This window comes from Capra hircus, chromosome 19 (assembly GCF_001704415.2).
Source record: "Capra hircus breed San Clemente chromosome 19, ASM170441v1, whole genome shotgun sequence".
Taxonomy (NCBI): Eukaryota; Metazoa; Chordata; class Mammalia; order Artiodactyla; family Bovidae; genus Capra; species Capra hircus.
Window position 1 is genome coordinate 44,439,046 of NC_030826.1, and position 20,103 is coordinate 44,459,148.

General features: G+C 50.6%; 2 protein-coding genes across 4 annotated transcripts; both read left to right on the forward strand.

Moving 5' to 3' along the window:
• ACBD4 (acyl-CoA binding domain containing 4) lies at positions 40 to 11,083 on the forward strand. 3 transcript variants are annotated; one of them, XM_005693947.3, is made up of 11 exons: positions 40 to 1,546; positions 1,651 to 1,748; positions 1,924 to 2,043; positions 2,326 to 2,446; positions 2,530 to 2,614; positions 2,886 to 3,006; positions 3,233 to 3,319; positions 3,627 to 3,697; positions 3,799 to 3,874; positions 4,556 to 4,695; positions 4,822 to 5,203. In XM_005693947.3, exons 3-11 carry the CDS (start codon positions 1,956 to 1,958, stop codon positions 5,122 to 5,124), a joined length of 1,092 nt encoding a protein of 363 aa, XP_005694004.1. In that variant the 5' UTR covers positions 40 to 1,546; positions 1,651 to 1,748; positions 1,924 to 1,955; the 3' UTR covers positions 5,125 to 5,203. The 3 variants fall into 3 exon arrangements, with proteins under 3 accessions (XP_005694004.1, XP_005694006.1, XP_005694007.1); XM_005693949.3 differs by lacking the exon at positions 4,822 to 5,203 and adding an exon at positions 10,335 to 11,083 and having other exon boundaries at positions 45 to 1,546; XM_005693950.3 differs by lacking the exon at positions 4,822 to 5,203 and adding an exon at positions 10,338 to 11,083 and having other exon boundaries at positions 47 to 1,546.
• Positions 13,955 to 17,019, forward strand: HEXIM1 (hexamethylene bisacetamide inducible 1). The gene has a single exon (XM_005693951.3). It carries the CDS (start codon positions 15,465 to 15,467, stop codon positions 16,425 to 16,427), a length of 963 nt encoding a protein of 320 aa, XP_005694008.2. The 5' UTR covers positions 13,955 to 15,464; the 3' UTR covers positions 16,428 to 17,019.

The window sequence follows — 20,103 nt, forward strand, 5'->3', positions numbered from 1 at the left end:
GGGCGGGGCCGAGGACGGCGCTGGGGCGGCGCGAGGCGGCGGCGAGGGAGGCGGTGACCCCAGCCGGGGAGCCGGGCACCGGCGCACAAGTGGGGCGGCGGCCTGGCTGGCGCACCCGAGTCTCCGCGTTCGCCCTCTGCTCCTGAGTCTTTCTCCTTGTTCTCCGAGCGGTCCTGGGATCCCGGCCCTATGCGGAGCCCCCTTGGTGCTGGGGGAGGCTTTGGAGGGGGCGAGGGCTGCCGTCTCGCGAAGACACCCTCTCCTTTCCCCGGACCTGGGCTCAGTGCGGACTCAGGACCCCTTTCACTTCCCCCTCCCCGTCCTGACCGAGGTCTCAGAGGGGATCGGGTCCGCGGACCGGCTAGTCCTGGGCCTAGGAGCTGAGCTGGAAGGCAGGGAAGCCCGAACCGGAGGGTTAAGGGGGGGCGGGAACTGACTGAAGGTAAGGAAGGAAGAAGGCTCTGGCTATGACGTCATAGGATTAACCCTCTCCGCGCCCAGCCAGTTACCGCCCCCAGAGGGGTAGAAGGCTCGAAGCTGACTGGTTCTCCCGGGGATGAGTCCTCGGCAGAACCTGGGAATGGACGCTTGAGTCGGTCGACACCCCCCACCGGGCGTTTGAGGTCCCGGGACAGCCACCGCTCGTCGCGTGGATGTCCTTGACATCAACGTGTGGGTTAGCGTCGAATACGGGTTCTGGTGACCGTGTGATGCGTGCACTTACTACATAAGAAACCACCAGCGTATGTGTGCGCAAGGGTGTGATGTGATCTGCCTCTTCTGCAGCAAGTGCCCTGGGTCGGGGGCGGAGAGCTGGGTGCACACCGCCACTCGGCGGCGGCCGGGAGCACGGCATCCAAAGATAAAACAGTTGATCAGGACTTAGATTTGCCACCTCCTGCTTTACTCCATTTTCAGGTGGCCCTGACCTGGAGATTGCGTCCGTACTGGCTTGCGTCTCCAAGAATATCCTCTCTGGATATTCCTTCTGAATATCTAGTCTTCTCCTCTGTACTTTTGATCTTGCAATTCCTTCCTCCAAGAATGACCTTCCTCGTTCTTCTCCTGGCTTACTCTTAAGCCTTCCAAAACTCTGCTCCAATGTCCCATCTGCAGAACCCTTGATCTCAAGAGCTGATTCCCGTTTTATCTCCAGGGTCTGGTAAATGAAGGGCTGAATAGAGTGGCTCGAATCTGCGGGACCTGGGTTCGGCTGACTACGCGGTTTCCACCAGGGGGCGCAAGAGACAGCGTCATTTCACGACGTCCACCAGGGGGCGCTTTCTCCTGCCTCTGGCCGTTCAGGATTGGGGAGCCAACCCGCGGATTCGCCCCGCCTGATCTGGAGAGGCACCACTAAACTATTTGCATAATCTTGAAAGGGCCGCGCTGAGTGGTTGTGGTGTAGAAGAAATTTGAAACGGGTTCTCTGATTGGCGTAAGTTTTCCCTCTTGCCTCGCGTCCCCATCCCGGCCCGGAGGTCGGTAGGAAGCCTCCGACTAGTGACAAGAGGGAACCTAGGTGTCCGGGCAGTGGGCCCTGAGGGTGAGTGCTGGGCGCCGAGAGGCTGAGCCGGGGTATGGGAGGCTGGGGTGGGAGACTGCTCGCCCCGCCCTGATTCCTCTCGGCTTGCCCGTTCGCCTGTCTAGGAGTCGAAGATGTGCGTCTAGAGACACCGCGACCCTTGCCACCTGACCCACACACCGAGGCCCTCTCAGTCACCCTGGTCACACCCACGCTGCCTTGGGTAGGAAAAGGAGTCTCCTCAGTCGCAGCTTCTGACCTCCAGGGGCATCTCACTCAGGCCTCTAAAGAGCTTAGTTTGCCCCTCTGGAAAGTGGACCAGGGGCTTACAGAGGCGTGTGCCAGGGAGGTGGGTGGAGGAACCTGGAAACTGTTCACCCACAGTCTTGTTCTTGCAGAGTCGCGCATAAGTAGGGTCCCAGGGCTGGAGATGGGTATCGAAAATGAAAGTCCAGAACCAGACTGTCAGAAACAGTTCCAGGCCGCAGTCAGCGTCATTCAGAACCTGCCTAAGAACGGTGAGGGCATGCGGACCCGCATTTGGGGGTTCAGATGACCAGGGTCTGCCTCCCAGGAGACTCTGATCCTGGCAGCTTTGCAGACAAGTCCCTGCATATGTTGTCCTGGGGCTCCCCTCTGCCACCTGCCCCTGTCATCTTTGCTGAGTGAGACCCTTCACCATCTCTGCCCCCACCAAGAGAGACCCTTCACCACCCCACCAAGGGTGGTTCTCCTCCCGCCTCTGTCCTCCTGGAGCTGGGAGTGATACTGTCTGTCTCCACTTCTCAACTCCTGGCCAGGCTCTTACCGCCCCTCCTACGAAGAGATGCTGCGGTTCTACAGCTACTACAAGCAGGCTACCATGGGGCCCTGCCTCATCCCCCAGCCTGGGTTCTGGGACCCTATCGGACGTTACAAATGGTGAGCTTCCCATCAGCTGGGCAAACAAGCCTCAGCTGTCAATCAGCCTTTCACAGCCCTCCGCCCCCCACCCCCACTCCCAGGGAAGCCTGGAACAGCCTGGGCCAGATGAGCAGGGAGGAGGCCATGTCCGCCTACATTACTGAGATGAAGCTGGTGGCACAGAAGGTAGGGAGAGGCTGCAGGCTCCTCCCCGTGTCCAAGCTCTCAGCCAGGTGACCCGCCCCCCTTCCCCCATTACGTTTCCTGCACATTGATACACCTATGGGAATTCCACCTTCATGTTGTTCCCCTGCCCCTGCCTGACTCTGGGTCCTGACTGGGTACAAGGTGGAGGGATATGATGGCAGCAGCAGGGCGGAGGTGGCACAGCTCAAGGGGGTAGGAGGGCAGTGGTGGGAGGGGCCAGCCTTTCCCCATTAGACCCGTTCCCGCACAGGTGATCGACACAGTGCCCCTGGGCGAGGTGGCAGAGGACATGTTTGGTTACTTCGAGCCCCTGTACCAGGTGATCCCTGACATGCCGAGGCCCCCGGAGACATTCCTGAGAAGGGTCACAGGTCAGGCACCCAGGCTGGGAGCTCCACAAAGGCTGACAGAACTGTCTTAGGGGGCTGCTCAATTGGAGGGAAGCCTGGAGGCATAGGGCTCTAGAGATGTTCCTTTAAGGACCCCAGCTAGTGCCCCGATGGGGTGGGTCTCAGACAGAGTCCCTGGCTAAGTGAGGATGGGGAGCGGGGGCCTGATCTCTTTCCAGCCCCACCTCTGGGTGCTGTGTCTCTGCAGGTTGGAAAGAGCAGGTACTGAATGGAGATGCTGAGGCTGCCCCAGAGCCTCCCTGCCTCCCCAAGGAACCAACACCCCCAAGCCCAGGTCAGTGTCTGGGTGGGAGGAGCAGAAGGCCAGGTCAGAGGTGGGAGGACCTCCAGGCAGCGTGGAGGGGAGCAGGCTAGATGCTGCGCTGTGCCTGTCACACCTCATGCCCACAGACACTGAGACCCCCTGTGCTCCCAAAGGCCAGGGGCAGGTTCTGGGATCCCTGTCCTCTCAGGGACGCATCTGCGCCTCTTGTGGTAGCATCTTGAGGGTCCCCTGAACAGGTGCCTCTGCCCAGGTGCACACCCTTCCCCTCCTTCCATGGCTTCCCTCCTGCCACTCGCCCTACTTCCCTCCTCCTCAGAATCCCAGCCACCCAGGGACCAGGACTCTGAGGTTTTCTGTGATTCTGTGGAGCAGCTGGAGCCTGAGCTGGTGAGATCCACTCCCATCCCCTCCCTTTCCCCACCCCACTGGGCCCTGGCTGCTCCCACCACCACCCTCCCCTCCGTGGACTTTGTGACTCTTCCCTGCAGGTTGGGGAAGAGCAAAAGGGCACCCTGGGAGGAGAAAATGACACCAGAAACATCCCCGAGCCTCCTGCAGAGAAAGGTGAGCCCCTATGCGACTCTTTGCCCCATGGTGCCAGTGCCTGGGGGCCTTCCCCTGGCTGCCTTCATGGGCAGAGGAGAAAGTCCAGCGCTGGGCACTAGAGAGAGCAGCCTCTGCCAAGGAAGGGTTGCCAAAAGCCAGAGACTGGTCTGGAGGAACAAAGTCCCTGCCTGGCCTCCTCTCCAAGGGCCACCAGGAGTCTGTGCCCTTGGCTGGCACTGAGTCAGGGCAGCTGGGGTAGAACTCTAGACCAGTTCTCTCATCTACATCTGCGTGGCCTTGGGAGTCATCCTTTCTCTTGGGGTCTCCCATTTGGGACTCTCCAAGGACGACGAGTTGAGTTCTCCCTTATCTCTTCCTAACTTCCAGTGTGCCACGTCCCATAAGAGGCACTTTCATAAATATTATCTCCTTTATTCCTCAGAGCAGGCAGCCCTGTGAGGGAGAAGACATGATTTTCAGATGACAAACGAGGCTTAGAGAAGTTACTGACTTGCCCAGAGCCACAGAGCTAAGTGGTAGTGCTGGGGTTCGAACCCCTGGCAGTCCATCAGCTGCATGCATGGACTTTATAAGACTCACACTGGGCACAAGGGATGGCATTCTACTGACTCCTCCCTGGCCCTGCCCCGAGCTGAGTTGCTTCCTGCGTCCCCTTCCCTGTGTGTCTGTGCTCTGCAGGGAGATTGGAAGGCCCCCTGCTGGGGCCCCAGGAATTGGACTCGTGGCTGGTGGGGACAGTCCGTGCGCTGCAGGAGAGTATGCGGGACGTCCAGGGGAGGCTGCAGAGCCTGGAGAGCATGCCTATGCTCCCCAAGCAGGTGAGCCCCCTCTGAAGGTCCAGGGCAAGATTGGGGCAGAATTTTGAGGGTCTCTATGCTGGACTCCTCAGCTAGCCACTTCTTTGTCCCCCCGTCTCTATCTGCCCATATTTCTGCCTTCTCCAGAGAATGGTGTGGCTTATGGGTCAGGCCAGGAAGTCGGGGGGTCTACAGTGCTTCCAACCTGGAAGGGAGAGTGGGAGAAGCCCTCCTTTCCTGCTTTTACCCCCACCCCGTGCCAGAAAGGAAACCGAGGACAGAGGGAATTCCAACGGTTGGAGGGGCCAGAACCTGTCTGCTCTTTGCACTGGGGCTGGGAAGGGGTCCCTATTGCCCCTCCGTCAGGACTTCTTCTGTTCCCAGACTTACTGTCTTCCCCTCCCCTCACATTCAGCCCTTGCACCCCTCACTCCTCCTCCCGACTTCTAGATCTGCTTACCCCTGACACCTCTGCTTCTGCAAAATAAATAAGAGCAGCCATTTCTGGAGCCCCGGCTGTGTGCCAAACATATTACCTACATTACCTCATTTTATCCACACACACACACACACACACACACACACCAATGAAATAGGTTTTCTTTTCATTCCCCTTTTACAAATGAGGAAACTAAAGCTCTGAGAGGTTGAATAATTTACCTCAGGGCCTGGAAGTAACTCATACAGCCTGGAAGAACCCCACAGAGCTGCTGTGAAGATTAGGTGAGATAATGCATGTAGGTGCTTCCGAATGGGGCTCATTGTTACTATTAGTATTATTATTAAGTGATGGAGCTGGGAGTGGTCCCACTTGTATCTCCCTCCAAAGCTGGCATCCACCATTAACTCTGAATGAGTCTGTACTTGTGAAGCCTGGAGCTGGGCAGGGGACGGCTGAAGTCCTGGATATGAAGGAATCACTCAGGTGACCCTTTGTCCCCTTGGCACAGAGGAATTGGTAGGAATTTCCTCAGATCCACAGTGGCTAGCATTTCAACACTCACCTACCCCTCGCCAAGGTTTTACTAATATTTTTTATTTCGGTTCAGTTCAGTTCAGTCGCTCAGTCGTGTCCGACTCTTTGTGACCCAATGAATCGCAGCACGCCAGGCCTCCCTGTCCATCACCAACTCCCGGAGTTCACTCAGACTCACATCCATCGAGTCAGTGATGCCATCCAGCCATCTCATCCTCTGTCGTCCCCTTCTCCTCCTGCCCCCAATCCCTCCCACCATCAGAGTCTTTTCCAATCAGTCAACTCTTCACATGAGGTGGCCAAAGTACTGGAGTTTCAGCTTCAGCATCATTCCCTCCAAAGAAATCCCAGGGCTGATCTCCTTCAGAATGGACTAGTTGGATCTCCTTGCAGTCCAAGGGACTCTCAAGAGTCTTCTCCAACACCACAGTTCAAAAGCATCAATTCTTCGGCGCTCAGCCTTCTTCACACTACAACTCTCACATCTAATCATGACCCCTGGAAAAACCATAGCCTTGACTAGACGGACCTTTGTTGGCAAAGTAATGTCCCTGCTTTTCAATATGCTTTCTAGGTTGGTCATAACTTTTCTTCCAAGGAGCAAGTGTCTTTTAATTTCACGGCTGCAGTCACCATCTACAGTGATTTTGGAACTCAAAAAAATAAAGTCTGACACTGTTTCCACTGTTTCCCCATCTATTTCCCAAGAAGTGATGGGCCCAGATGCCATAATCTTCGTTTTCTGAATGTTGAGCTTTAAGCCAACTTTTTCACTCTCCTCTTTCACTTTCATCAAGAGGCTTTTTAGTTCCTCTTCACTTTCTGCCATAAGGGTGGTATCATCTGCATATCTGAGGTTATTGATATTTCTCCCGGCAATCTTGATTCCAGCTTGTGCTTCTTCCAGTCCAACATTTCTCATGATGTACTCTGCATATAAGTTAAATAAGCAGGGTGACAATATGCAGCCTTGATGTACTCCTTTTCCTATTTGGAACCAGTCTGTTGTTCCATGTCCAGTTCTAACTGTTGCTTCCTGACCTGCATATAGGTTTCTCAGAAGGCAGGTCAGGTGGTCTGGTATTCCCATCTCTTCAGAATTTTCCAGTTTATTGTGATCCACACATCCAAAGGCTTTGGCATAGTCAATAAAGCAGAAATAGATGTTTTTCTGGAACTCTCTTGCTGTCTTAATCGAGCAGATGTTGGCAATTTGATCTCTGGTTCCTCTGCCTTTTCTAAAACCAGCTTGAACATCTGGAAGTTCACAGTTCATGTATTGCTGAAGCCTGGCTTGGAGAATTTTGAGCATTACTTTACTAGCGTGTGAAATGAGTGCAATTGTGCAGTAGTTTCAGCATTCTTTGGCATTGCCTTTCTGTGGGACTGGAAAGAAAACTGACCTTTTCCAGTCCTGTGGCCACTGCTGAGTTTTCCAAATTTGCTGGCATATTGAGTGCAGCACTTTCACAGCATCATCTTTCAGGATTTGAAATAGCTCAACTGGAATTCCATCACCTCCACTGGCTTTGTTCATAGTGATGCTTTCTAAGGCCAACTTGACTTCACATTCCAGGATGTCTGGCTCTAGGTGAGTGATCACACCATCGTGATTATCTTGAAGATCTTTTTTGTACAGTTCTTCTGTGTATTCTTGCCACCTCTTCTTAATATCTTCTGCTTCTGTTAGGTCCATACCATTTCTGTCCTTTATCGAGCCCATCTTTGCATGAAATGTTCCCTTGGTATCTCTAATTTTCTTGAAGAGATCTCTAGTCTTTCCCATTCTGTTCTTTTCCTCTATTTCTTTGCATTGATCGCTGAGGGAGGCTTTCTTATCTCTCCTTGCTATTCTTTGGAACTCTGCATTCAGATGCTTATATCTTTCCTTTTCTCCTTTGCTTTTCACTTCTCTTCTTTTCACAGCTATTTGTAAGGCCTCCCCAGACAGCCATTTTGCTTTTTTGCATTTCTTTTCCATGGGGATGGTCTTGATCCCTGTCTCCTCTTCAATGTCATGAACCTCATTCCATAGTTCATCAGGCACTCTATCTATCAGATCTAGTCCCTTAAATCTATTTCACACTTCCACTGTATAATCATAAGGGATTTGATTTAGGTCATACCTGAATGGTCTAGTGGTTTTCCCTACTTTCTTCAATTTAAGTCTGAATTTGGCAATAAAGAGTTCATGCTCTGAGCCACAGTCAGCTCCCGGTCTTGTTTTTGTTGACTGTATAGAGCTTCTCCATCTTTGGCTGCAAAGAATATTATCAATCTGATTTCGGTGTTGACCATCTGGTGATGTCCATGTGTAGAGTCTTCTCTCGTGTTGTTGGAAGAGGGTGTTTGCTATGACCCATGCATTTTCTTGGCAAAACTCTATTAGTCTTTGCCCTGCTTCATTCTGTATTCCAAGGCCAAATTTGCCTGTTACTCCAAGTGTTTCTTGACTTCCTACTTTTGCATTCCAGTCCCCTATGATGAAAAGGACTTCTTTTTTGAGTGTTAGTTCTAAAAGGTCTTGTAGGTCTTCATAAAACCGTTCAACTTCAGCTTCTTCAGCATTACTGGTTGGGGCAGAAACTTGGATTACTGTGATATTGAATGGTTTGCCTTGGAAACGAACAGAGGTCATTCTGTCATTTTTGAGATTGCATCCAAGTACCGCATTTCGGACTCTTTTGTTGACCATGATGGCTACTCCATTTCTTCTAAGGGATTCCTGCCTGCAGTAGTAGATGTAATGGTCATCTGAGTTAAATTCACCATTCCAGTCCATTTTAGTTCGCTGAATCCTAGAATGTCGATGTTCACTCTCGCCATCTCGTTTGACCACTTCCAATTTGCCTTGATTCATGGACCTGACATTCCAGGTTCCTATGCAATATTGCTCTTTATAGCATTGGACCTTGCTTCTATCACCAGTCATATCCACAACTGGGTATTGTTTTTGCTTTGGGTCCATCCCTTCATTCTTTCTGGAGTTATTTCTCTTCTGATCTCCAGTAGCATATTGGATGCCTACTGACCTGGGGAGTTCCTCTTTCAGTATCCTATCATTTTGCCTTTTCATGCTGTTCATGGAGTTCTCAAGGCAAGAATGCTGAAGTGGTATTTTTTATTTACCTTTTACTAATTTTATATGCTGAATATTTCCATGCTGAGATACCTGGACTTGCATCTCTGAAAAGAAGAACACTCTACTACCTAGCAAAAACATTTTATTGCACACCACAATTCCTTCATATTATCAAAAACACAAAGTGAAGTTGCTCAGTCGTGTCTGACTCTTTGCGACCCCATGGACTGTACCCTACCAGGCTCCTCCATCCATGGGATTTTCCAGGCAAGAATACTGGAGTGGGTTGCCATTTCCTTCTCCAGGGGATGTTCCCGACCCAGGGATCAAACCCAGGTCTCCTGCATTGTAGGCAGACGCTTTACTGTCTAAGCCAACAGTCAAATACACAGTTCAGATTCAAATCGTCTTTTCCAGCTTCCCTGTCTGTCCAGGCCAGGAGCCTCTGTCCTTAAGACTCTGTTAGTCTAGACCAGTCCTCTTCCTTGCTGCTGACTTGGTGATGAGACTGTTCAGTAGTCTTGTAGACTGTACCACTTCTCGAGTCTCATGACAGCCCTGTGGCTAGATTACATGACCAGATTACATCAGAGGTGATATTCTTTGTTCACATCAAGACACATAACTGGATGTCCTACCATGAATATTCCTAGTGAGGATCACAGCAGGGATGAAGGGGTAACAGTCTGATTCCACCACTTGGAGCCAGGAAATGTCCCAGTTCCCCATCAGCCCCATTTGACACACAGCTTTTGACAAGTGATAGATAATCCTTGTTGGATCAATAATTTAGTTAATGGTTGCAAAAATGTGGACTTTTGTATGATTCCTTTAACATTTATTAGCTAGCATTTTTCTGTCGAGTTTCCCTGACCATCTAGGATTTCCCTGAAATATGGTGCCTTATGGAAGGGCAGAATAAGTGCTTAATTCTTTCTCTTTACTTATCTATTTTTAAAGAAAGGAGTTGATTTAACAGCCACCTCAATGGTGATAAATTTCCAACTTACTCTTGTATGAATTTATGGACTTTAAAGACTCAGTATTTCAGTCAACTGCAATCATATCATTCTTTTTGATGCCCAGACTGTCACAACTTTGTAAGACCCTCCCTTTCTAGCTGGGTCCTAGGTTCTTGTAACATAATCTCATTAATCCTTAACAGCTTTATTTCCTGGTATAAGACATCCCGCGTTCAATTCCACCTTCCCTGCTCCAGACCTGAAATCTGCCACTTCTCCAAGGAGCCTTGCTTCAACAGATAATGGGATTTAGAAACTAAAATCTGAACACCCTGGGTCTTCATTGGAAATGTGGCACATCCTTTACAATATGGGGCCTTCAGGCCCTATCAGGCTTTGTGGCCCAGAGGAGATGACCTGGAGTCAGTTCCTCCACTTTTTTTGGCACCTTGAATTGCAGTGGGAGGAAGATAGGGGAGGGAGTTGGGGCTCACTGTTTCAGGGACAAACCGGGAGCCCCAATCTTCAGACTGGGGAGAGGGAGGTAGCAGCTCCCACTTGAGTTCTAGAAGCAGGTCCCTAAGGAGGGCCTAGCCTGAGCTGAGGCCTGGGCTGGCACCTGACTCTCTCCTCTTGGCAGCAGATGCCGCCACCCAGTGCCAGGCCTCGGCCCCTCAGGCTTTCCGGCCCCACGTTGATCTTCTTCCTCCTGTGGCCCTTCATCGTCCAGTGGCTCTTCCGACAGTTTCGGACCCAGAAGAGGTGACTCTCGGTGGAGGAGTCGGTAGCCAACAGGAGGCTATGAACCCTGTGTTCTGCACTGCCCTGAGCCTTCCTAGGGTTTAGGAAGCATTAACCCCCCCACCCCTCACCCCCCAGCTTCCCGCCCCAAATAGTGTTCACCTTGATACCCCTCTCCTCGTGTGGGGGCCAGATAAGACCCTACTCTTCCTGCAGCTCCACAGGGCCTGTCCCTCCTCTCCCCCTCGACCACCTCAGGCTTCCTGGGGAGACTGCCTTTGTGGAGCAAGTCCCCAGTTCGGGGTGGGCGGGTGACCCAGGGGCGGAGCTACCGGGTCTCAGCCTCTGCCCTCCCCACCCTCTGAGTCACCTGACTCCTCTCCCATCCCAGCCTCTCCCCGAGGAGGCTCGGCTCTTGGGCAAGTTGGGACTTCGGCCGGGCCCTGGAAGAGTGATTGGCTGGCGGGCTGTGGGAGGGAGGCCAGGAGGCTCGACCGAGTTGGGGAAAGGCGGAGAGAGCTGGCCCCGGGGGAGGGCAGTCAGCTCCTTTTGGCTGGCCGCCTTACCCGCAGAAGTACTCAGGACGTCCTCACTAAAGATGCACTTACAAAAGAGTGTTTCACTAAATAAAATAAAACCTTCATCTTCTGCCGTCTGGGCTGCCACGGAATGAGGCGGAAAGCGCGTCCGGGAGGCGCGAGGTTCAGGTTCCTTCTGTGACCCCTCCCCCGCTGCCGTGGACGACCCCGAGACGCCAGCGGTCGGCGTTCCAGAGGGAGCATTTCCCCCTCCCCGGGCTAGTGGAGGGAACAGCCCCGGGTCTGCAGGGGAGGTGGAGCGGCTGCTAGGGGCACCCTGGGTGGGGCCCCCAGCAGCGGCCGGGGGTGGGGCCAGGGCCCCGTCCCCTGCCTTGTCGTGGGTGGGGAGTGCGCGAGGGGAAGTTTGCCAGCTAGGGGCGGCGGGAGGAGAGGAGTCCGGCGGGCTTGGGCCCAGGCTCCGTTCCCGCCCGAAGGGAAGGGCGGCTACTCCCTGCTTTGCGCGCCCGGCGTAGGGTCGGGGGCCGAGATCCGGGCCCCGGAAGTGCCCACTGCCCGCTTCCCCCTCCTCAGCTGCTCTCCCCCTGTGCCCTCTGCGCTCGGGCTTTCCCAGGGAACTTTCTGGAAGGCCAAGGACGGCGGGAGCGTCGTCCCCACGGCTCCCGTCGGGGTGGGTCCAGTGCCAAACTGAGCAGAGACCTCTGGGAGTCGCTGGCTGCTGGGGCTACTAAATTTTAAGTTAATCCCTGTGTTAGGGATGAACAACTGGAGGGCAAGGAAGAGGGGCCAAACTGGTGCTGGGGAGGCAAGCGGAAGCCAGCGCCACCGCTTGGGCATACTCGCAGTATGATTTGGGCAGGATTCTTTGCTCTGATCCTGGGTTGCCTTGTTTGTGAAATAGCGATGAAGACCTTTTCACCATAAGGCAGTCCTGGGGATTAATGACCAGGACATTAATGGCAAAATGCCTAGCTAATATCAAGGTGCGTGGCCTCTTGTTTCATAGAATTCTGGAGTTCCACAACCTGTGAGTCTGACCACTACCCCCCTAATAGAACAAATGAGCCCATACAGCTGAGCCCAACAGACTGAGGCTGGGCTCAGTTGTACCTTCCAAATCCCAACTGAGGGTACCCAGGAGTCCTTTGGAGTCTGAAAATGTAACAATTTGGAGGTCTCTGACTCCCAGTCGAGTTCTCTCCAAAAACTTTTCATCAGGGAACTCCCACTATTGAGGAGAAGCTCTTGCTCCTGCGAAGCTTCTTGCATGACTGAGGAAGCAGCACAGGAGAGGGCAGCTTTTTCAGAACGACCTCAGTTCTCGGGGAAAACAGGCTAGGATGTTCCGTCTCAAAACAGCTGGATGTGCCTCAGGGTCACTCTTGCTTGCCTCTCCCTCTGGGCATGCCCATGATCACTTCCCCACAAAACCACTCCTGAATCCCTAGACAAGTCCTGTCTTGGGACAAGACGCCTACTCGTCATAAATGTCCTGCTCATGCCACTCTGCCTGAAAATGCTTCATGTTTTAGACAGCCACGAAGTCACCTCCTCCATGAAACCTGTCCACAATTCTCAACTCCTAAGCAACTTGGCTCACAAGGTCCTATCAGGATTTTCATCACCTGCCATTTTGGCTTACCATAGGTTTGATGGCCTGTCTACACAGTTCTTGAGTAGCACGGATGAAGTTTTACTCATCATTGTGCCTTCTTATCCAATGTGAGATTAACCTGACGGTCCACTGGTTAAGACTCTGTTTCCATTGTAGGGAGCCAGGTTCTTTCCTTAAGTGGGGGAACTAACATCCCACATGCCTCCAGGTGAGGCAAAAAAAAAAAAAAAAAAGAGAGAGAGAGAGAGAGCGAAAGAAGGGCCAGAAGTTGGCTGAAAGTGTTGCTGATGGAAAGGAACTAAATCCAGAGTTCTTACAAAAAAGGGACTTTTGTGTTTGTGATAGAAAAACAGCACGGAGTCACAGAGACCTTCGCTTTCGCCGAAAGTGTCACTTAATTGTCATGTGACCTTGGACAAGTCACTTAATTTTTGAGCTTTGGAGATTCCTTATCTCTAAAATGGAGACAAGAATCCCTACCCTGCCTAACTCACTGGGCTGTGGAGGGGCAAATGGTTCTGTGTGCAAAGGAACGCTGTTCGGTGGAAAGCAGTTGGAATATGACAGGGCTGTTGATGAAGAAACAGAAGAGTCACGGTGTGTGGCAAATGGGGAAAACTGAGATTACAAAGATTTTCAGTTCAGTTCGGTCGCTCAGTAGTGTCCGACTCTGCGACCTCATGGACTGCAGCATGAAAGATTTTAGACCTAAGTGATTTGAGTGGAGGGTTTCCGCTACTCCTGGCCCTCAGCCCCTGTCCTTTGGGCGGAAGCCTGGAATCTGGAGAATTTTCACAAGGAGTTACGTAGCGCGCCGCCATACCCCCTCCCCGCCCCCCATGAATCTGTCCCACTGTTCTGGGCCAGAATCCCTCTGCCCCCATTTCTGGGCAAGGTTTCCTCCTCGGGGAAGCCTCTGGCTCTGCCTCCCTGCCGGTGTTGCCCAGAGTCCACTGACGAGGAAGAGCCTTAGTGGATGATTCTTTCCAGTCTGTGGCTTCTCTCTCGAGTAGCCAGGGTTGATTATTTAAACTCTGTATTAATTTCGAACCCCTCCCCCAACAAAGAGGCTCATCCGCTGCCCTGGACTCCCATCCAGGCTCAAGAAAATTTCATGGTCGAGTCCCAACTGAACAAACCAAGAGGGCCCCAGGAGGCCATTTTCTTCGATAGAAGCTGAGGCCCGGTGCGGGAGAAGGGAAGCGAGGCCTTACATCCCGGGGTCTCGGGGGATCCCAGGGCGCACACCCAGCACTTCCCGGCGCCGGCGAGAGAAATCAGCCACGGCCCACCATTTTGCATTGGCCCCTGGGCGGGAGCGGCCGTGAAAGACTACGCTGGGGCTGGGACTCCGCCACTTTCCGCTAAGGGTTCCAGGGTAGTCCGGGAGTGAACGTCACCCGGGACTCGAACCTGCTTTCTCATCTTCCGAGGCCTAGTCAGAGGTTGCGGCCGTAAAGCAGTCACACTGTCCCTTTAAGGCGGCACTTTTTATTCTTCATTTGTTTACCTCTTCTTGCGCTTTTTTTTTTTTTTACAAAAAAGGTGTTCACAATATCCTTCCGCAAACGTCCATCCCAGTCACTAATCAACACCTTGAAGCCATTCTTGTAATCTTAAGAATCGAGAATTAATAGCCATGGGCCAACATCTCTATTTACAGAATTAAATACTCGTTTACACTTTAGGGACTACTTTTTAGGGGTAAACCATTCTCGCTTAAGTTAACAAATGTTTGTGATCTTCAGACCCTTCCCGCTGATAACAGAATAGGATAATAACCTTTAAGACACACCTTTTCATAAAAATATTCTGTGCAGGCCCTCACAGGCCATCGAATCTTGCTGTATTCCTGAAGCAGAATGGTATGGTCCAGAACCCGCCCCATCTTCTCTGCGATTGGCCTTCTTTCCTCGGCGAGACGTGTGCCTTTTGACCAATGGGCGCTCACGTTTCTCTAGCGAGGGATAAGCGATGGAAGGAGGCGGCCTGGAAAACGCCCCCTACGCGTCCTGGGATTGGCTACGTCGTACGGCGCGCGAGGACGGCGGGCCTGAAAGATGGGAACTACGACTCCCAGCTTCCTGTGATGGGGACTCAGTCACGCATGCGCATGGGCGGGGCTGACCGGCTTCTATATAAAAGGGGCGCAGAGGGTTGGGAGGCAGCAGTTGGAAGTTGGCAGGTGGAGAGGCAGGTTGGGAGGGGAAGTTGGGGGAGGAGGCGGAAGAGGAGCTGTCGGAAGGGGGAGGAGGGAGGGAGGAAAAAGAGGAGGAGGCGGAGGAGAACTGAGCTGAGCAGAACATCGAGCCAAAGGGGAGATGAGTTTGTCTGTCCTCGGCTGAGGCTCCGGCCGGGCCTAGGGAACGGGGAGCTCGGCTTGGAGCGACACCCGTGGAAGTGGGAGGAGGTGGCTTTGGGACTTTAACCCCTTGTGGGCTCTGCGGCAGGGGATTTAACCCTTTCTGGATCCGGCCCCTCGGAGTCAGCGTCATCGGGTAGTTTTAACCCCTTCGGGGCTGGGTTTAACCCATTGGATTTAACCTAATCTTCTTGCCCACCAACTTCTCGAACGCGGGGGCGGTCTGCGGGAAGGCTTGAAGCCCACCCCCTCTGCACATTACGTACTGTTCCTGCTGCTGCACCCCCTTGGACCCGCTATCTGGCCGAGCTCTGGGCGCTTAACCCTTTATTGACTTGAGCGCCCCCAAATTGCAATTGGAGTTTGCTGACAGAAGGACTGGCTAAAGGCATCACTGCAGGAATTACAGACCGAAGAGGACTGTGTTGGACATTTTTGCAAAGAAAAGCAAACCTTTTTTCCTTAAGGACTTACAGCCAACATTCTTCAAACTTCGAGAAGAAGATTCTATTAGCAATGGCCGAGCCACTCTTGTCAGAGTATCAGCACCAGCCTCAAACTAGCAACTGTACAGGTGCTGTTGCTGTCCATGAAGAACGGAACCCTGATCGCCCCCCAGGCGCGGAGGAGCGGGTGCCGGAGGAAGACAGTAGGTGGCAATCGAGAGCGTCCCCCCAGTCGGGTGGCTCTCCAGGGCAGGGGGGGGAAGGGAGCCTGGAACCCCAGCCGTCTCCCCTTAAGACCCAGGTCTGCCCAGAATCCAGCTGTCCGGAAGCGGGTGAGAAGGGCCAGAATGGGGACGACTTGTCCGCTGGCGGAGCTCCCCCGCAGCAGAGACAGGTGGGCAAGAAAAAACACAGGAGACGCCCCTCCAAGAAGAAGCGGCTTTGGAAACCGTACTATACGCTGACCTGGGAGGAGAAGAAAAAGTTCGATGAGAAACAGAGCCTGCGAGCTTCGAGGATTCGAGCCGAGATGTTCGCCAAGGGCCAGCCAGTTGCTCCCTATAACACCACGCAGTTCCTCATGGATGACCACGACCAGGAGGAGCCGGATCTTAAAACCGGTCTCTATCCCAAACGGGCCGCTGCCAAATCCGACGACACCAGCGATGAGGACTTTATGGAAGAAGCGGGCGAGGAGGATGGGGGAAGCGACGGGATGGGAGGAGACGGCAGCGAGTTTCTGCAGCGGGACTTCTCGGAGACCTATGAGCGGTACCACGCGGAGAGCCTGCAGAACATGAGCAAGCAGGAGCTCATCAAAGAGTACCTAGAGCTGGAGAAGTGCCTCTCGCGTATGGAGGACGAGAATAATCGGCTGCGGCTGGAAAGCCAGCGGCTGGACGGCGACGACGCGCGTGTGCGGGAGCTGGAGCTGGAGCTGGACCGGCTGCGCGCGGAGAACCTCCAGCTGCTGACGGAGAACGAACTGCACCGGCAGCAGGAGCGAGCGCCGCTGTCCAACTTTGGAGACTAGACTGAAACTTTTCCGGGGGAGGGGGCAAAGGGGACTTTTTACAGTGATGGAATGTAACATTATATACATGTGTATATAAGACAGTGGACCTTTTTATGACACATAATCAGAAAAGAAATCCCCCCTGGCTTTGGTTGGTTCAGTCAATTTAGCTATGATGTAGTTTGTGTGCTTTCTCCTGTTCTTTAATTATGTGAAACTGAAGGGTTGCTTTCCTTGTTTTCCTTTTTAGGAGTTTTTTTTTCTTTTTTAATGTGTAAGTAATTTGACCAGGTTATAATGCAGTTTTCTGTTAAAAATCTCCTTAAATGGAGCTATAAGGTGGCCAAATCTGAGAACCATTAAATTCATTCTAGTTATAATAAATATTTGTAAATGTAACATAGTTTGTGTGATTTCTAGAGCTAATTCAAAGTAATATTGATTTATGTGACTGCATTGGGGGGAGGGGTAAAGGAAGTATTTAATTTGTCCATTTTCAAAACCAAACCTTAATGGGAGAATTTTCAGTTTGCCCAGTTTTCCCTTGAATGGGTTTCAGTGTGCTACAATATACAGTTCCAGCAAAATATAAAGATTTAATTATCTTCAATACTTAAGTGTGTTGTTTTCTAGTGCCTTCATTTTCTTTCTTGATGCTGGAGAAATAAACCAGTGTTGGGTGTTTGGGGAGTAGGAAGTAACTATGATCAGCAGCTTAAAATTTAATTCTGCTTCTCAATAGCCATTCAGAAGTCTATTAACAAAAATGTAAACCTAATTTGGCCATTTGTCAGGTTGGACAACTGACAGCCTCATTTCACTCCTACAAGTGGGTTTTTAGTAATTCCCCCCTCCTCCTCCCAGTAAGGCTGGAAGGAGTTCTTGGATGCCTGGGAAAGGCACTTATCTTGCTTTCTTAGTGCAAGCAATGGTTGAATAAACAGTTTTGAGGCAGCTCTTTATGTTACAATATTCAGAGATAGGGAATATTGTATTTATAGAGGAAATGACCATTTGGGGCATTCCAAAGATTTAACCCTAAATGCCCAATCTTAAGTGCTCCCTATATCAAGAAAAGGAATAGGAGCTGTCCACCTTTCCATGAGTCTCAAACTAAAATTAGAAATGACCCCTCACTGCAAACAAAATGCAAAGCTTCTGGTTGAGCTAAATCAAGTCCTTGGGGGGCCAAGTGGGAGCCCTGCACCACCCCTACAGAGCCTCCATTCTCAGTCTTCCAAGCTGCCGAGAGCTGCTTAGTCCTTCAGTAGTTCTACTCTTCAAAGTGCGGGAGGCCCTGGGAATTTGTTTCTGCCCCTAAGTCAAAACTGAAATGGTAAGACTGTTCCCTCCTGTTACCGTGATTACCCAGCCCATCTTTACCTGCCCTCTGTGTTTCCCTAGACCAAATGCATTGCTCAAATCACTAGCACAAGGCTTCTGTCACCTGGTTCCTCAGAAACATAGGGGGCCTTCGGGTCCGTGAGCCCCATGGAATTATATGTAGACTTATATTATGTGTAGGTACTTCTGGAGAGAGGGTTCTAGAGAATCGTGAAATTCTCAAACTCCCTGAAGGTTAAGAACCCCTGAGGTGGATGAACTTCCATTGGGAAGCTTGCTTTTGCAGCTAAATGAAATAGTGGAGGTGGTGGGAACTTCAAGAGTGAAATGTGCCTTATGATGCGTGAGAAGCATACACAAATCCATGAATCAAGGGAAATCATGGCGGTTAAGACTGACTCAGGGCCTTCAAAGCTGGGTTGAGGTGGCCCTACTCTGGCAGATGGTCCACTGGAGACAATGTATGATCAGCTTTTCCTTTGGCCTAAAAACTACATTAAAAGTCTATTTTGAAATAGTTTTCGTGTTTTTAATTTTCCTTCTGCCATGACGTCATACAGGAGACCCAGAAACGGCTGCTTAGAGAAGCAGCAACACTGCCCTCTGGCTTTCCAGTGCACAAGCAGGAGCCTCATTTTGACTGCGCTACATGGGATGCAGCCGTGATGGCCTCTTGATTTCAGAACCTCTTCTTAATAAGATGGGTTTAAGTATAAAGAGCTTGTTTTCCTATTAGTCTTAGAAAGACTTATAGTGCATTGATCGTCAGGAAAAGAAAAAAGTGTGTTATGTTTTAGGAGATAAATTCAATCCAATCTCTAAAATTATAGAAATTTAAAGTAATTGTCATAATTTACTTTTGATTTACCTTGAGATATGCAACTCGGAATTTTGCTTTCAAAGGCACCTGCATTTTATGGTATTTATTGCATTTAACGTTCTTAGAATGATGCGGTTTGTGCAAAATTTCAATTTTCTATCAACACTTTCTAGGTGAAACACTTGACTAGCATACTGCTGCAGGGGCAGACGGAAGACGCTGAATTCCTTATACTACCAGGATCATGACAAATGATCCTCAAGTCCACTCTAGCCATTCACTAAAGGCATTTCTGCTAAACAATTTAAATAAGCTGTTCAAAAGATCATGCTTACACATTAGCAATTTCAGTCGTTCTCTTTTACTGAGGTCTGGGTATCCAGCAAGGGCAAAGCACTTCCCACACTTTGGAGGCAGCTGGCTGGGCAGCTTAATCCTCCTTTGAGCTAAGGAAAACTTTACTTGGGCTAGCCTATAACTTAAAGTGGCCCTCAGGAGACAGAGCCCTGATTTCTGCTTGAGTGGGAAAGCCAGGGAGTTCCAGATTGGTTTAGTTCTGAAAAATAGACAAGGTTTTTCTAAAGAGAGGAAACACAAAATTAGACCAAAGAGTCAAAAAACCAGGCTCCTAGTTCTACCTTTGATATATACTAGCAGTGTAAGCCTTAACAGTTTCAGAGCCTCATTCTTCATCAGGAAAATGGGGTCATGCCTACATTACATAACTGCTGCAAGGATTAGAGACAGCATGAAAACAGTCTATACAATAGTAAGGTACCACTGATATTATCACTGGTTCTTTTTAAGACCAGAGCAATTGCCCACTTAATCAGTATTTTAACTTTCACTTTGTTCAGAGTAAAATAAAACTCCTTTGCTTGGGGAAATGCAAATAAATATACTTTATCCTGGTGAATTCAAAAGAGAAATCAAAGAAATCTACAGAAATAAGCAAAATCCACAACTGAAGAGTCTACTTCAGAAAACCAATGTTCTGCCAAATATTTGGTAATGTACTATAGGTGTCCCCTGGCCACTTAACCAACAGCTAGAAACAAATATAACAGTGTGATGGAAAAGCTGGCAAGAGTAAGAGTACTATATTTGTACCTATGTACACCTGAGTTTGTGGGTTTTCAAAAATTATTTTCCCCATTTCTCAAGCAAGATTATAATAAAATTTCACTTTACTATCTTTTCTCATGTAAAGTGTAAAGGGCTGTTGCTAGAAATGAAAAGTAATTTCTAAAAGAAAATGTCAAATTCAGGCCCTGAATAGTGGGACCTGCTGACCAAAGGGCAGTCACACTCTGTAAGACAAAATATATGGTCTAGAAAGCAAAGATTCAATATTTTGCCAATTCCTGCCGGTTGTCTTTGAATGTTGGAAAGCTTACAACATCATTTCATTTCTTGTTGAAAAATCAAAGGCAGATAAATAACACAGCTCTCGCAAATCCTCCTGAATAAAGTTTTTCCTGGGCTTTACTGAGAGGCAATTCAATTATGACAAATGATATAACACTGGTA

Bases quoted from the DNA above. Each gene is read 5' to 3' on its own strand.
- ACBD4 (XM_005693947.3), top strand. From the start codon at position 1,956: ATGGGTATCGAAAATGAAAGTCCAGAACCAGACTGTCAGAAACAGTTC. The intron at 3,007-3,232 runs GTCAGGCACCCA...GTGTCTCTGCAG, and splicing joins ATTCCTGAGAAGGGTCACAG to GTTGGAAAGAGCAGGTACTG. The intron at 3,698-3,798 runs GTGAGATCCACT...TCTTCCCTGCAG, and splicing joins AGCAGCTGGAGCCTGAGCTG to GTTGGGGAAGAGCAAAAGGG.
- HEXIM1 (XM_005693951.3), top strand. From the start codon at position 15,465: ATGGCCGAGCCACTCTTGTCAGAGTATCAGCACCAGCCTCAAACTAGC.